Source organism: Geospiza fortis, unplaced genomic scaffold, assembly GCF_000277835.1.
Source record: "Geospiza fortis unplaced genomic scaffold, GeoFor_1.0 scaffold41, whole genome shotgun sequence".
In the NCBI taxonomy this organism is placed as follows: Eukaryota; Metazoa; Chordata; class Aves; order Passeriformes; family Thraupidae; genus Geospiza; species Geospiza fortis.
This window is the reverse complement of record NW_005054299.1, coordinates 9,468,742-9,483,188: the sequence shown is the minus strand read 5'-3', so window position 1 is coordinate 9,483,188 and position 14,447 is coordinate 9,468,742. Positions and strand designations below refer to the sequence as shown.

General features: G+C 40.3%; 1 protein-coding gene across 2 annotated transcripts in view; it reads right to left on the bottom strand.

The window, feature by feature from the left end:
- TTC7A (tetratricopeptide repeat domain 7A) overlaps positions 1-14,447 on the bottom strand; it is a 167,593-nt gene that overhangs the window by 54,848 nt on the left and 98,298 nt on the right. For both annotated transcript variants that reach the window (XM_005416310.2, XM_031060383.1), the window contains exons 15-16: positions 4,975-5,091; positions 1,096-1,193 (exon numbers count right to left, since the gene is read on the bottom strand). In XM_005416310.2, the coding sequence (XP_005416367.2) occupies positions 1,096-1,193; positions 4,975-5,091 (215 nt within the window). The remainder of the gene's footprint in view (positions 1-1,095; positions 1,194-4,974; positions 5,092-14,447) is intronic.

Genomic DNA, 14,447 nt, shown 5'->3' with positions numbered 1-14,447 from the left:
CACCCAGAGCCTGCAGAGAAGGGAGCCACAGAGCCCTGCTGAAACCAGCCAGTGCCAGCCCCACACTTAGGTGGGTGGTGTAATTTCAGTACCAGCTCCTTTCTTGCTCATTGTGGGGGCAACCACGTTAGCATGGAAACCTGGATTCTCAGGGTGGAGGAGGAATATATTTTTTGGCTAAAACCAAACTGCATGCAGTGCAAATCACTTTAGGTGCATGAAAAGCTGATTCAAAAAGCTGATTGTACTTTACAAAAATTTGCCCTTTCTGGCAGGCAGCACCATGGCATACAGCACAATTAAGACTCAGACAAACCCTAATTCCCTAGAGATCCATGAGACTTATGTGTTAGTTTTTTTTTTTCTTGTCCATTTTCTGAGTTTGAGGTTCACTTTCTTTGCAAGTGTTTCATCTACATCCACAAGCATAGGCATCTGATTCCCTAAAAAACCCTCCAAATTAAAAGGCAAGTTTCTCACATCATCATCTGATTTTGAGCTAGGTTTTTAAAGAAGTACCAAGTATCATGAGACTTAGGACAAAAATCACAAGTCAGCAGTGCTCTCTGAAAACTTCTTTTCCCCTTTACTGTCAAGATCAGCTTTGATGTCTCAGTTACTTCCATCTGACTCTATCTGGTACTGTGAATATGTATTTACCATACAATAAAGCATCACAAGGTTTATGCACAAATCCCAAAGCAAATCACCATCTAATAGGAATTGACACTCTCACTCAGCTTTCCAAAACCAACAATAGCAGCTGGCTTGATTAGGACCTCTAAAAAGAACTAAATGAGGAGGCAGGCTTAGGGAGGGAAGGAATAAAAAACAAGAAGGACAGAATTATACATCTCAGAGAGCTTTGTGAAAGAAAGTAGGAACTCCTCTCTGTGTTATGCATGGGGAAGCCAAGGTAGAGGCAAACCACAGGGACACATTTTACAGCAGAGCTGGCCGTGGAGGCAGACCTGGACCTCCTGACCAGCAACACGAATGTGCACAGGCCCACCACCCCCTCCAAATAAAACAAAATATTTATTTCTCACAAAAGCATGTGTTTAGGACAGGAAAGCACAAACCTTGTTTCCTTACCAGAATCAGTGTCATGAGCATCTGGGAGAGCGAGATGCAGTCCATTGTGCTTTTTGATTACTGGTGTTTCAGTCACACTACTTCCTTTCTCAGAGCCACTGTAAAAAAACAAAACTGTGTAACCTGGACATCTCTCAGTGGAGAAACGTTCCCCTCAAAGCAGGCAATAGTTTAGCTGCCATGAGAAGTGAAAAATCAAGCTTTCCAGTTGTGAGAAATCAGCTTATTGAATGTATTAACATCTGCCCCACTGCCACTGGAAAGGAAGCTCAGAGACTGCCCAGCAGGGGCTCCAGGGCACACACTGGTATTTACTTTATTTGGCTATAGGGAGTCTTTACAAACCACTGGACAAGAAACATATTGGCAGCTAGAAGTCAGACCAGAGGAGGCCCAGTAGCAGACCCAGACCCAGCAAAAACCACATCTCTTGGGCTTTTCTGCAGAATAATTTTGTTCACAGGTTTACTGTGCTGATCCTTCTGAAATAGACCAATTACCACCTTCCACCTGGGTGCTAATTTCTTCATATTTTCATTTCAAAGGGCTGATTTTCTCCCCTTCCTCCTTTGTTCTGTTCAAAAAGAGAAGGAAGATAAAAACTACCAGATTGCACTGCTTTGTGAAACAGGTCTGCTTATGAAACTCTGGTCTGTTCTTCTACTGGACTTCTGTCCTCACAGGAGAGGCTTTACAAAGAGAAACACACCAAAAAAAAACCATCATGTGGCTAACAAAAAGTCACTTAACACAGATCTCTTGAGCCTTCCTGTCACCACATAGTCTGCCATCCCCCAAGGATCAGTGGTGATGATATCTCCTCTCATCATCCATTAAGGGATGAAATACCAAAAGGAAAAGTGACTGCCCTGGCTACTTTTTCTGGCACACTTCCAAGCCTGTAGCTCAGCCTTTGGACAATATTCCTTCCAGGAAGCAAGCTGTCAGAGAGACATGATTGTTGTGGATGCCCCCATCTTTCAGTCTGAGGAGTCCTTTGGTAAGGATTGCACAGAATTCCCTTGAATCTGCACTGATCTAGCAGAAGAATTAGCTTGGGACTGCTTTTTGGTTTAAAACACAATTATTCTGTTATCACAGAAAACAACAGCAAAACACAAACCAAGTCTTGTCCTTTCCAGCTAACAATCTAAGACTGAAAGCCACTTATTGTCATTCATCATAACAGCACTCATATTTACAGTAGCTAAATAACCTTTTACTTGGCCTTTGGGATCAAGCACAATGGTTTCTGTTAATGCACTCTGAATTCTTGGGCACTGGACTGCACCAATCTCTATCCTTGAATGGGCTTCCCTTATCTTCCATACTTGTTTCCACACTGATAATTCATTTGAGCCTATCATATAGTGATAGAGAGAAGGGAAAATTATATTATCTGTCCCATGCCTCAGCCTCACCTAGACAGGACTGACCCAAATGAAAGTGCCCTGGTCAGAAGCTGCTGGTGGAACTGGATGGACAGCTCAGTCTTACTCCTGTGGATGCAGGAATAAGGCAGCTGCACTTCCATATATTACTGCCATGAGGCAAGTGCTGCCTTAATGCAGCAGCCACCACCATGGAATCCCTGCTCAGGCACATGCTGAAACACTGGCTAATTCACTGTACTCCTACTCTAAGGGCATGTGAAGAGATTGGAAAATCCCAGGGTGAAAACCCAGCGTAATGCATTGTGCAAAACAGCCACTTCCAATGGCTGTTATCCCAGAGAAGGGCTGAAAATTCACAACCCTTGAAAAGTTGTGAAAGCCTTCAGCCAGGAAAGCTTTTTGATGCACCATGGAAGGGATAGGAGCCAGATGATTTGCTTTCTACACACAGCACTGAAAGGGTTGACAGTAGGACAGCAGGACATTTACTGCCCATGTTTTTGAAATGTAGTTGATAAATGGATAAACTGGTGACAAAACTGCTGAGTGGGACACTTGGTTGTGAGACTGCAGAGGCACCGGTTTGTCAGAGAGAAGACAGGGGACTTGAACAGGCCATATGAATAGTTGCTGGGGATAAAATGCTGGGCCCTGAAAGACTTTTTGGTTAGTCAGTCACAGTAAGATTGTAAAGCCAGCAAACAGGTCAGACAAATGCAACTGAAGTACCGTTCAATTGTGCAGGCAATTATCTACTGATTGAACCAGTAAGGAGTACTGGGTGCAACAGCTCTCAACTTTGTGTAAATGCAACCTTCTCTTTTGCAAGAGGCCCTAAAAATGCCTTTGTCCAAGTCTCACTGATAAGAATTCCCCTTAAGTTCCTCTGCCAGCCCTACCCAGAATACTTTACATATTTGTCAGCTGATACTGCTGCAATTTGCTAAATACAAGGGGCTTCCTGGGTCACTGAATCCAGTCTAAAACTGCAGGTACCAAGTTGATTCTTGTTACCTTTCCAGCAGCATTTCATAATAAAAAATACTTTATTATGCGTTTTTTGAAAAAAGGAAAAAAAAAGCTCTGGCTGGGAATAGCAGTGAAATACATACCAGAGTTTTTAAAAGCAAAAGCAAAGCAATTTGTTTTGTTTAAGATTCTATGGCTAAAGCTTATCAAAAGCCTCTAAAGCTATCACATCTTGGGTTTTTAAGTATAAGAGCCAAAGCACAGCTTGGGATCCAAATGCAGTCCAAATGGCTGAACTAGTTATTTGTCTGTTTTCCAATGTACTCTCCACAGTCTCAGGCTTGCAGCCCCCCCTTACAAGTGTAAATCTTCCTCAGTCATAATTGTTTAGTGTGGATTTGATCAGCTTCATGAGGACTGCTCATGGGTATAAAGATTATTCACGTGAGAGGTACAGGATTGAATCCTTAGCTACAAATACTAAGGCCTAAGGAAATCAATGATTCAAGTCTGTAAAAGACCACTGCTGCTATGTAAATATCTTGATTTTTTGCCTTTGGTTTGCTGCTCATTAGTTAAACCAACAAGAATTACTAACAACCCCTCAAGGACAACTTGTACATAGACATGCACCATTCTGTACATACACTTCTGGTGTTTATAAATCTTATGCAATGCATACAGAAATTGGGGAACAACTCAAGCTACATCACCCTGCTGTCTTGATTGCTGCCATCAAGCATGCTGTCATTCCCATCAAACACAACCCCTGTGGACATTATGGGCAATGGATCTTGGTATAATATTCCCAAGACACTGTACACTGATACCTTGACTAGGGCAATATCGTAAGGGTGTGGGAAGGAAGAAAACCCAACTCAGTATCTTTCACACACTTTTTCAACTTTACCTTTCAGTGCGGCAGCAGATGAAAGGGAGGAAGCAGCGAACACAGCGTTTTGTGAATGCAGATTTACTAGGACAAGGGAAGGGTGAAAGATGCTACATCCTTCCTTTCTTTCCTTGCCCAGTTAGCACCAGGCTGTGCAACCAGCGTGCAACTACAGCATGTGAGTTTGGCACTGTGCCTTTCCTTGGCTTACTCACTTCAGGACTGTGTCACTCCCACACATTCCTGGGTGGTGCCAACTACTGCAGACTGTGAACAATAGCTGATGAAAGCTCAGCACTATTGGGGAGAAAGAAAATTTGTCCTCCATTCTGGACATCCAAATATGGACTGAGATGTTTAGACATTTGGTTCAGAAACCTGTGGTTCAAACTGCTTCTTCAGTATTAAAACACTGAGATTTTGGTTTTGTTGTTTTTTTATTTTTTTTTAAATAATGGCCATTAAAATCTTCCCTTTTTTTTCATCTGCTGGAAATATTACTTATCTTTAAAACAGTACTGTGTATCACCCTTCTTGCAAAATAACTCAAGTATCTAGACAATTAAAAAGGATAACCATGTTACCAATTACAAATCTGCACTTGCTACAGTGGAGAAAGCCTACCTGTGCTGTAAAACACTGTACACCATCTGCCACATCTGCAACATATGTCTGCATGTCACCAGAGCCTCTTCAGGTCCTTTATGTATCCATTCCAGTTTTACTTTGGTGAAGAGTAAGCTGCAAGATGAAAAAGAATAACTCCTATTTTATTGGCATCTCATAAAAGTAGAGAATCAGTATCACTCTGGCAAGATCCTGGCAGGCAGCATTTTCACTTGCTTTGTACGTGCAATAATAAAAGAAAACACTGTAGCACAAAACATTTCATTTGGCTCAAGTTTGATTCCCCACAAGGAGACGAGCGGATTAGCAATATTCCTCAACTGCAGTCAAATCTGCGTCACAAAGCTGGCAGGACAGTGTTAAAAGCAAAGCATTGCAAAGCTAACAAGGTGAAACATAAACTGAATCTCATTTGATTTTGGACAGTATTAAAACCAGGAGAAAACAGAATTGCTGCAATACATATGCCCAGGCTGTTTTCTTAGTCTGGCATCTCCTTATAGCACTGGCTTATATAATGAATTTCAGACAAAAACCCCAGCACACTTAACATACACAGATAATTATGTAATGCCTCACAGGAAGGAAACACTTTTTCTTAACCCCAGCTGGCAATCATCTCATGCCCCTAGGCAAGACAGCTGATAGCCTTGTACATTCTTGTTCTAGGTAGTGGAACTGCTGCTACTATTCTTATACCTAGAGAAGACGTACTTGCATAGACCGCTGGAATTCAGCAGAATTGGGTCACACAGAGGTTACAAGACAGATTTGGCAATGACACAAGCTACCACTTGCTGCCAGCACGGCTTTTAATACCATCCTTCACTACACCCATTTTATCTAAATTGTGAAGATGATATAATTTATTTCTTTTATATTAATGAAAAACTTACTTTTCTGCTTTAAATGTTTTCATGAAGTCCAACACCAACACAATTTTAATTCACTTGATATGGCTAGCAATTAATCCACTGGAAGCACATATGTGTACATACATGCATACAACAGCTGAATGTTAAAAATCCTAAAAACAGGTTTGTGAATGTGACCTGCAGACTCCTGAGGAATCCAAACTACTTCAGAAAGAGACAAGAGCAACTGCATATACGATGTTAGAGAAGAATTCACAGCTGAGTAAGAGATCCTTCACTTGGAATAATTAGAACTCTATTGCCAAGACTGTGTAGTGCATATCTACAGGAATGTGCTAAAGTGGCAGTTCCATTTGACACTAACAAACATCAGGGTGAGCATTTTTGGTTTGGGTTTCTTGTTTGGATGGTTGATTTTTCCTTGGGGGGCGGGGATGGCAGTGACCAAAATGTAGCCCAAATGTATCAACTGCTATAGTGAAGTCTGCTCATGGCTGCTGCTACAATTTGACTTGGTAGGACAAGCATTCCACAAAATTCCCCAGGTACAAACTTTGACTAGCAAAGGCAGATCAAGATTCATAATCAAGGGAATTTGTCTTCACCCTTTACTATTTTACATCCCTACTCTATATCTTTGATTTTCTTGTTACTGGTTTGAGCAACAGAAATATTAGTAAGAACATAATCGGCTTTTAGACAAGCTGACCCCCTAACTGGGAGGAAATGCCTTTATGATTCAGGTATTTGAGGCTAAAACAGACTGATCAAAATTTTGCTGGGACAAAGATGTAACAGTGGATGGATGCACTGTTAAAAACAAGTCTGAATTCAAAGGAGTGGCTAGCAATGGAACTGGCCAGTGATGCCTGCTGCTCTGCACTCCCTGTGAACAGGCCTCATAAGAACAAAGCCTGTATCAACACAACAGGATATAGAATCAATCACTTGGGCATAAGGAATACACATCACACTAGAAAGATGGGAAGTTACATCATGGAGCGCAATGGTATTAAAAAAGACATGAAGTTCCTGAGCAACAATGCAGTTAAAAGGTCAAACAACCCTTAGCATCCATATACAGAAATGTAATCAGGTAGTAACTGGAAGACATGGCTATTCTTGATCACAGCATCACCAAGACATTTATTACAATCCTGTTTCTAGTTCTTGCTCTTTGATTCCAGAAGATGACTAAAAATGGGATATGGTTCAGAAAATGGTTATGCATGGTCATGTGAGGGCTAGAAAAATGTATGTCATCAGAGGCTTGATAAGCTCAGTTTATTGCTTTAACCAAGAAGCAGCAAAGAAATTGTTTTGCCCCAGCCTGCAGGCATCTACATGAAGTCTCTCATTGTGAGTCTTTGATGTAAAAGAAAAGATACACAGAATCTAAGAATTTCTTGGAAGCTGAAATCAGTCAAATGGAAATTTCTAAGTAAATGCATTCACATAACTATCAAGGAAAATAATCTTTGCAGCAACTACCTTGCAAGAACAGTAAACTCTGTAGTCATTAAAGCCTTTTCAGCAAGGCAGGATAACATCTGGAAAGCAATGGTAGTGTACAAACAGAAGCTGTGGGTTTGATGCATAGGCTCATGAATGAGTTCTTTGGGCTGCAATGTGCAGAGGGGTGAGACTACATCATCTTCCTTCCAGAAGTTACTCTATTAAAAATATTGTTCTAGTCCCAGAAGCAAGCACATTGAACAATCTATGCTATTTTAAACAAACAGAATAATTTTTAAACCACTACAGACTTTCAAAATGAAAGACCTTCTAAAGCACTGTACAGCCCTCCTTGCAGCAGAACAGTGGTCAAGAAGACCAAGGCCCAGAGACCAGCTGTATTTCATCCCAGAACAAAGCCACACTTCTCAACATGGTAAGATACCACTTAGTATTAATTAAATAGAAAAACCTATTAACAGTCAAACTCCAGGACAGGATAGCTCTATTAGAGGCTCCTTCTCCTTCTTACATTAGCAGGGACATAGATGGCTTATCAGCAGGCAAGTAAAATCACTTTATACATCGCAGTTAAACATAAAAAGACAAAGCAAGCATTTTATCACTCTGCTGTTTACTGCTTACAGTGAGTATATGTCATCTGCTCTGGATGAAGGTGCAATGTTCTATCTCAGGAGAGAGAACAACTAATGAAACCAGGGAAAAAAACAAGTCTCTCACAAAAACATAATGAAACCTCAGCACAATACTATCATGAGTTATAAGGCACAGGCACACTACAGGATCTTGGAGATACCATGCCCTACTAGCTGTTGTGGCAGTTCACCATGGGAATAGTTATCCATGTTATTGTGTAGTCTTATAATGAACCAAACCAAAAGACAAATGGGAGGAATGTAAGAAGCAAAAGGAATCAAACCATATCAGTGGCAGTAGCAAACAATGCAATTAAACATGCTAAGTAAAAGGTGGAAATACAATCAGGATATCAGGCTGTATGTGCTATACACTGTTAGTATTTCTCAGCTTCTAATAAGCTTTGTAACAGTGAAATCAGATAAGTAAATACACAGACAAAATAGTGAGGTAGTATCACTATCTCAAGCATATAATTTTATTACTAAGCTAGCACTCTTACTGCACATAAATCTAATGAGCATTGTGTCCTATCAGTGTTTGTACACAATTTCAGGGGCATAAATAAAAATTACTTACGCACAGATCTCACCTTATTGTATTTCTTAATATCATTGTGCATTTGTATGATGCTTGTAGTATTAAGCAGTGTAGACTTTTAAAAGGATTCAACATATAAAAATAGCCCCAAGATTATCAATATAGTCATTGGTAATTCTATTAGCCTGTGAATATGAAAACAGATTTGGGCTAAAGCAAGTATATAAATTGCTACTACACAAGCATAGGAAAACAGAGCAAAAAAATCCACAAATCATTCTTATAACGTGTATGATTTCAGGCACAGTACCAATGGAAAATAACCAGGGCTTAGTCTTGATATGAGACTCTATGCTCCCTCTCAGAAGAGGTTTTCTTTTGTGCTGCATGTGGACAATATGCAAAGGCTTTTTTTCTCCAATGGAACATCAGGTTACTGCAATAAGCAAACACATCCATCTCTCACTCTATCACATTAACTCTGGCAAATTAAAATCTGGATACAGCCGAATTTGGTGAGACCTTAAGCTCAAAATGAATCCATAATGAGGTTTACCAAGCATCGAAACTTCAGCAGTACAAATTACCATACCACTGTAATATGTCACACTTTGACAAAAAAGGTAGAGACTGGAATCTTGGAAGACCTACAAAAATTTTCAGAAGCAAGCAAGCAACTTGGGTTGACTTCAGAAGGCATTCAACATTTGTTTTCATAAAGACTGATTTCAATTGCTTATACTCATGATGTCTCAAGGCCTGGCCAAATACACCTATCTAGCACTTCCAAGAATCTTCTAATGCTACATGGCTAAATGCTCAGCCTTTAGGTTCTTTATTATGACCCATGAAGAAAAGAGGTAATTCTTTCCTATCCCTGAAAATTTAATTACTGAGGTTTAATAGCTAATATTTATTATCAGAAGATCTCACAAGTGCATCTGTATACCATAAATGCTTATGAGCACATCTGTGGAAGCTGTAAGTTGCTGTGTATAGCAATAATCAATTGAAGACTTTATGGATGCTCTAGGACTTTAAAAGATTTAATAATCAGTTAATTATTGGGACTTTTAAAACCTGCTTTAAAATGGAGCGCTTAGTATCAGATGTAGCCCCTGTAGTACACATTTATACAGCATCACAGTGGGATCTGTGTCTTATCACTTGACAAGCAATAAATAATGCCAGTACTATAACAAACAAGAACACCTTCCACTCATTTCAAGGTTGAGAGACTAAATTAGAACTAATGAGTATTATGTAGTCATTTGTCTATATATTTTGCCATTCACTGTCTGCTTAAAACCCCTCCAGTTTTTGAGAGCTTGTCAGCAGCTTCTCAAAGATGTACATGTCTTTGAGCTTTACCAGATCGGTGCTGTCATTCCCCAAAGTCTTTCATTATTCACCCAGATTTGTCTCCTACACACACAGCTGCTGGGTTATTTTGGATTCTGAATGCAAAAGAAACAAAACAAACCACCAAAACATGTATCTTAATTCACCAGACAACTGTGTACATGAGCATGAAGCTCCTGACCTTCTGCAGCTAATAGGTGTGCTTTGCTCCTCTATTAAAGGCCGGGATGCACGTGCCTGCTGGTTTGTACAGACATTTGCTTGGAGATGGAAACCAGTGACAGCTCCAAGAGCAGCAAACACAATTCCAGTGTCTGGGTGATGGGGGTGGGAGAGCAAAGTGACATGGAACAGCAAAGACCAGCCCACCCTATCACCTCTCTGAAGTCCAGACACATATTCTGCACCAGAGACAATGAAAACAACAATGCCACAACCTGGATGGGTGGAGTACCCAAGTATGTCCTCTGACAAACTGCAAGGTGTGGATTCAAACCCCTGACACTAGGATCTTCTTGAACCAGTTTCTTCTCCTTTAAGGTAATGGATACAAGGGGAGGATACAGGTGAATACAGGACACAAACTGATCTAACAGAGCTGGAAAGAGGATGAAAGAGACAAGAAAAACTATCAAAGTTTTGGACCGCTTTTGATATACAGAGATAGTAAACAGCCTGAAAAAGAGACTGAAAGAAGAGATGACAGATTTATAAAATCATTAATAGCATGAAGAAGATCAAGAAGTCAAAGCAATCTGTGCTGTTTCAATGAAAGAAAGAATATCCAATAAAGCAATCAAACAGTGGATTTAAAATGGGCAAACAAAGTGCTTTTTCATACAACACAAAACTAAAGTGCAAAACCCATTGCTGCAGGATGTTCTGGAGCAGACACAAATATGTTCAAAAAGGGATTAGAGGAATTCACAGATGACAGGCTCATCAGGGGCATTAAAGACAATCTAATGCAACCTCTGGTTCCAAAAGCCTCGGAGCCAATCTGCTGACAGAAGCAGGGATCACATATGAGGGGTAGGATCATCCTACTGCTAGGTTTCTGTATTCACCAGACACCCTGCTGAAGCCAGACAAGCCCTTAGTTTGATCAAGAATGGCCACGCTTACATTTTTGTTTTGGTAGAAACATGATTGCAAGTCCATATTCTTCTTATAACCCAGATTGTCTAGTCTTGTTTTATCTGCCAGCGGAACTGTAGTATCTTCACAGAAAACCAGCTACTCTGTTTCCCAGTTATTGAGGTAGCTTCAGTGGTGAGTCACCTAAACAACTCAATTAGATAATGGATACTCTTTCACCATAACTGTTATGGTTTCATTAACCTTCCTATAATACCTGCTAATGCCCTAGTCAAATTATGAACAAGAAAAAAAGGAAGCAAAATTGGGGACCTGCTTTTAATCTCCTGTGTTTTTGTTGATAAAAATCAACATCAAAGTTGCTGTCTTCTCAAATAACTCTGTGCTTCTTGCAGTCTCCTGACATTTAAGGGCACATTCTCAAGTTAAATTAATGCCAGCAACTCTGACTGCAACCTCCTTTTATAACTTCATGCTGTGCCATGTTATCTATCACTTTCCCAACAAAAATAAATTGATCATATACTTTTACAGACATACGGTCCTAATTTTTATGGCTCCCTGCCCAGTTAGCCCCCAATATGAACAAAAAAATAAAAACAAGAAATCTGTCACCATGCCCAAAGAATTACTGACTTCATCTTCCTAAGCCAGGGAAACTAGCAAGCTCAGAGCTGCCATCTCCTCCTTTATAAGAACACCCTGCTCTGACACCAGTCCTGCTTGACAGCAGCAAATTGGCTAATGTTGCTCCACAATCAGTGACAGCTACAGCACAGGGTGAAAACAACTTCCAGGGTGGTAGATTCTAAGCTATTTAAAAGTTAACACAATTGAGACAATTTGCTATGTTCAGCCTCTTGGCACAAGGCACCTAGAAGGTTCTTGCTTATAGAGGAGGGAAACAGAAAAAGAGGTGATCAGGAAAGCCACGATGGCAGCTGAAATTGTAGGAGGAGACTGCAAAGCAAAAGCAAGGGAGCAGTCACATGTTTTTTCTTGGACTGCCTCCTCCTGCAAGCTGCAGCTTGCACCTGATGGCAGAAGGGCCTCCTGTCTGTCAGGTAAAGGTCCTGCCCATGGACTATACTGCATAACTCTGCACAGACCCACATGCCTCTTCCCAAGACAAACATGGGTGTAGCCAGTCCAGCAACCTCATGTCCTTATTTCAGCATTCAGATCCACCAGATTCACTTCTGATACAGAGACCAAATATGATACCATGAATATTTATGTGGTCCATTCAGAAAGTGCCCCTTACATCAAAAGGGCATCTTGTAGCAAACCTCTTTATCTACTAAACCCAGGATGGTTGTCACTTAAAGGAAAAGCAACAATTAACTAATAGTCTCTAAAAAGCAAGCTGATTTGCTTGGAAAGGAAAAAAAAACCCAAAAGACACTGAAATTCTTCTTTATCTTCGCTTGTCTTCAGTATCAAACCCTATCTAGTCATACCCAAGAAAAGAAGACAAAAAAAGGGTGATAAGAATTATTGTCTGTGTTCCTTTTACTTAAGTCATTACTTTTGAATGCCAGACTTGTGGTATTTTGCTTTTTATTAAGAATGTAGGAAGCAAATTGTTCATAGACCTGATAAAAATTCTTGTTTCACCCAGTTCATAAAATCCTTTGGGTGATACACCTGAAAAGAGTTCTTCTTCTCACCCTGATGAGCAATTGCCGACAAAACAATTTTGTACTATCACAAATCATCTGTATTTCAGTCCATATCTTGTCTGAATAAAAACGCAAAAAAAATTTCACAGTTTAAAGTTTTACAGCAAAACCTGGGGAAAAAGTTTTTCTATTAAGTGTGTTTTCATCAAGTTTTTATTTGCAGTATAAAAATAGGTATCCTTTGTATGAAGAGTGAATTAAATTTTACGTTGTAACACCTCAGAAGATGTTAGGCTAAGGTTTATTCTGCAAGTCTCCCCCAGCATTGTTTTGTGAATTGTTTCTTCTCTGACAGTCTCCACCTACATGGAATATTCCCCATTGTGCTGGACACTGTTATGAACACATTTGAAAACCAGAGCCAGGTTTTGGGCATTCCAGGCTAGGAGCTTAGAGGTCCACCTCTTTATTTAATTTCAACCATGAATTCAGTAGGAGTTCAATGCCTAGCTTCTCCATCCAACAGACTCAAGAGCTCACACTTGAACTTAGGTGACTCTGTGGTGCAGAATCTCATTTCTGGGTGGAAACAGACACCTACGTGGCAAAGCCAAATGCCAGTGTGATCTCAGAGGTGTTCTGGGAACACAGTCCAATGTATTCCACTCATGAGGCAGAGTGGCAAATATCCCATGGCTTGGGCTGGGGGCCTGGGAGAGCCACACTCTGTGCCTTGCTGTCTCTCATGGCTTCTTGGCCAGTTTTGGGCACGTTGATCCAGGCCACTGCGCTTTAACTCTTCCAAAGGCAGTGCAGATAAGGGGAATGACCTTTGCAAAGCATTTGGAGAACTAGGGCCTTCACCACTGCCTGCCCCATACCCTTTACATTTAATCTCTTAATACGGGTGGCTCTCAACTTCAGAGTTATTTGTGGACAGGAAGGAAAGCAGGTTGAGTTCCTCTGTAACTGACATAACTTTTAAAACATTTTCTCATCAGCTGGGCTGGATTCTTCAGAATTTCATCAGATGTGCCTTCTGAATAAATTCAGCCAGCCCTGATTAAATTGGAATTCATTTGGAATGGCAGAGCTGAGAACCATCATGCTGCCACAACCACTGGATCAACTCCTGATTTACAGAAATGGAAAAGGAAACCAAGACTAGGGTCTTTGATTGCTGAGCAGAGATCCTTCCAGATGAGGGAAGAGCATTAATACACCAAGCTGAATATTTAACATGCTGCCAATACTTCCTGTCCCCAAAGACTGTAGAACTGGATGCTTCACTTACACTTCTAAACAGTTTCATTTTCATAAAAGCTTCTATAATGTGTAGTTTAGGCTGCTTTTAGAGGAAAGGATACCAGGACTCTGGCTAGTAAATAACACCCAACATCAACCTCTAAGTCACCTCAGTATATCCAATAACACAGCTCCCTTTTGGAAATGTCTGAATCCTGATCCATGTATTTAAAACAGAGTGAAATACCTCCTAATTAACCTAGTGTCACAGTAATCAAAAGTGACAGTATACTCTTACTATGGATCTATAAATTGCGCAACAAAATACAGTAAAGCAGAACCCCATAACAGATTAATAAAACATTTCTACCCAACTCGACATATTTATGAAATCTTGAATGTTACTGATAGTTGGAGCCAACACTCAGAAACTGTATCATGGCCCCACTGTATTAGTAAATTAGAACCACACAAAATTTGGCTTTGCTATATACACAATAGGCATAAAATAAGCTCTTCTTTTTCAAACTGCATTATGTAATGTTGGTAAGCAGACCTCACTCTTTTCATTACTTTAATCTGGAGCAATATAATTTATACCACCTTGGCACTACTA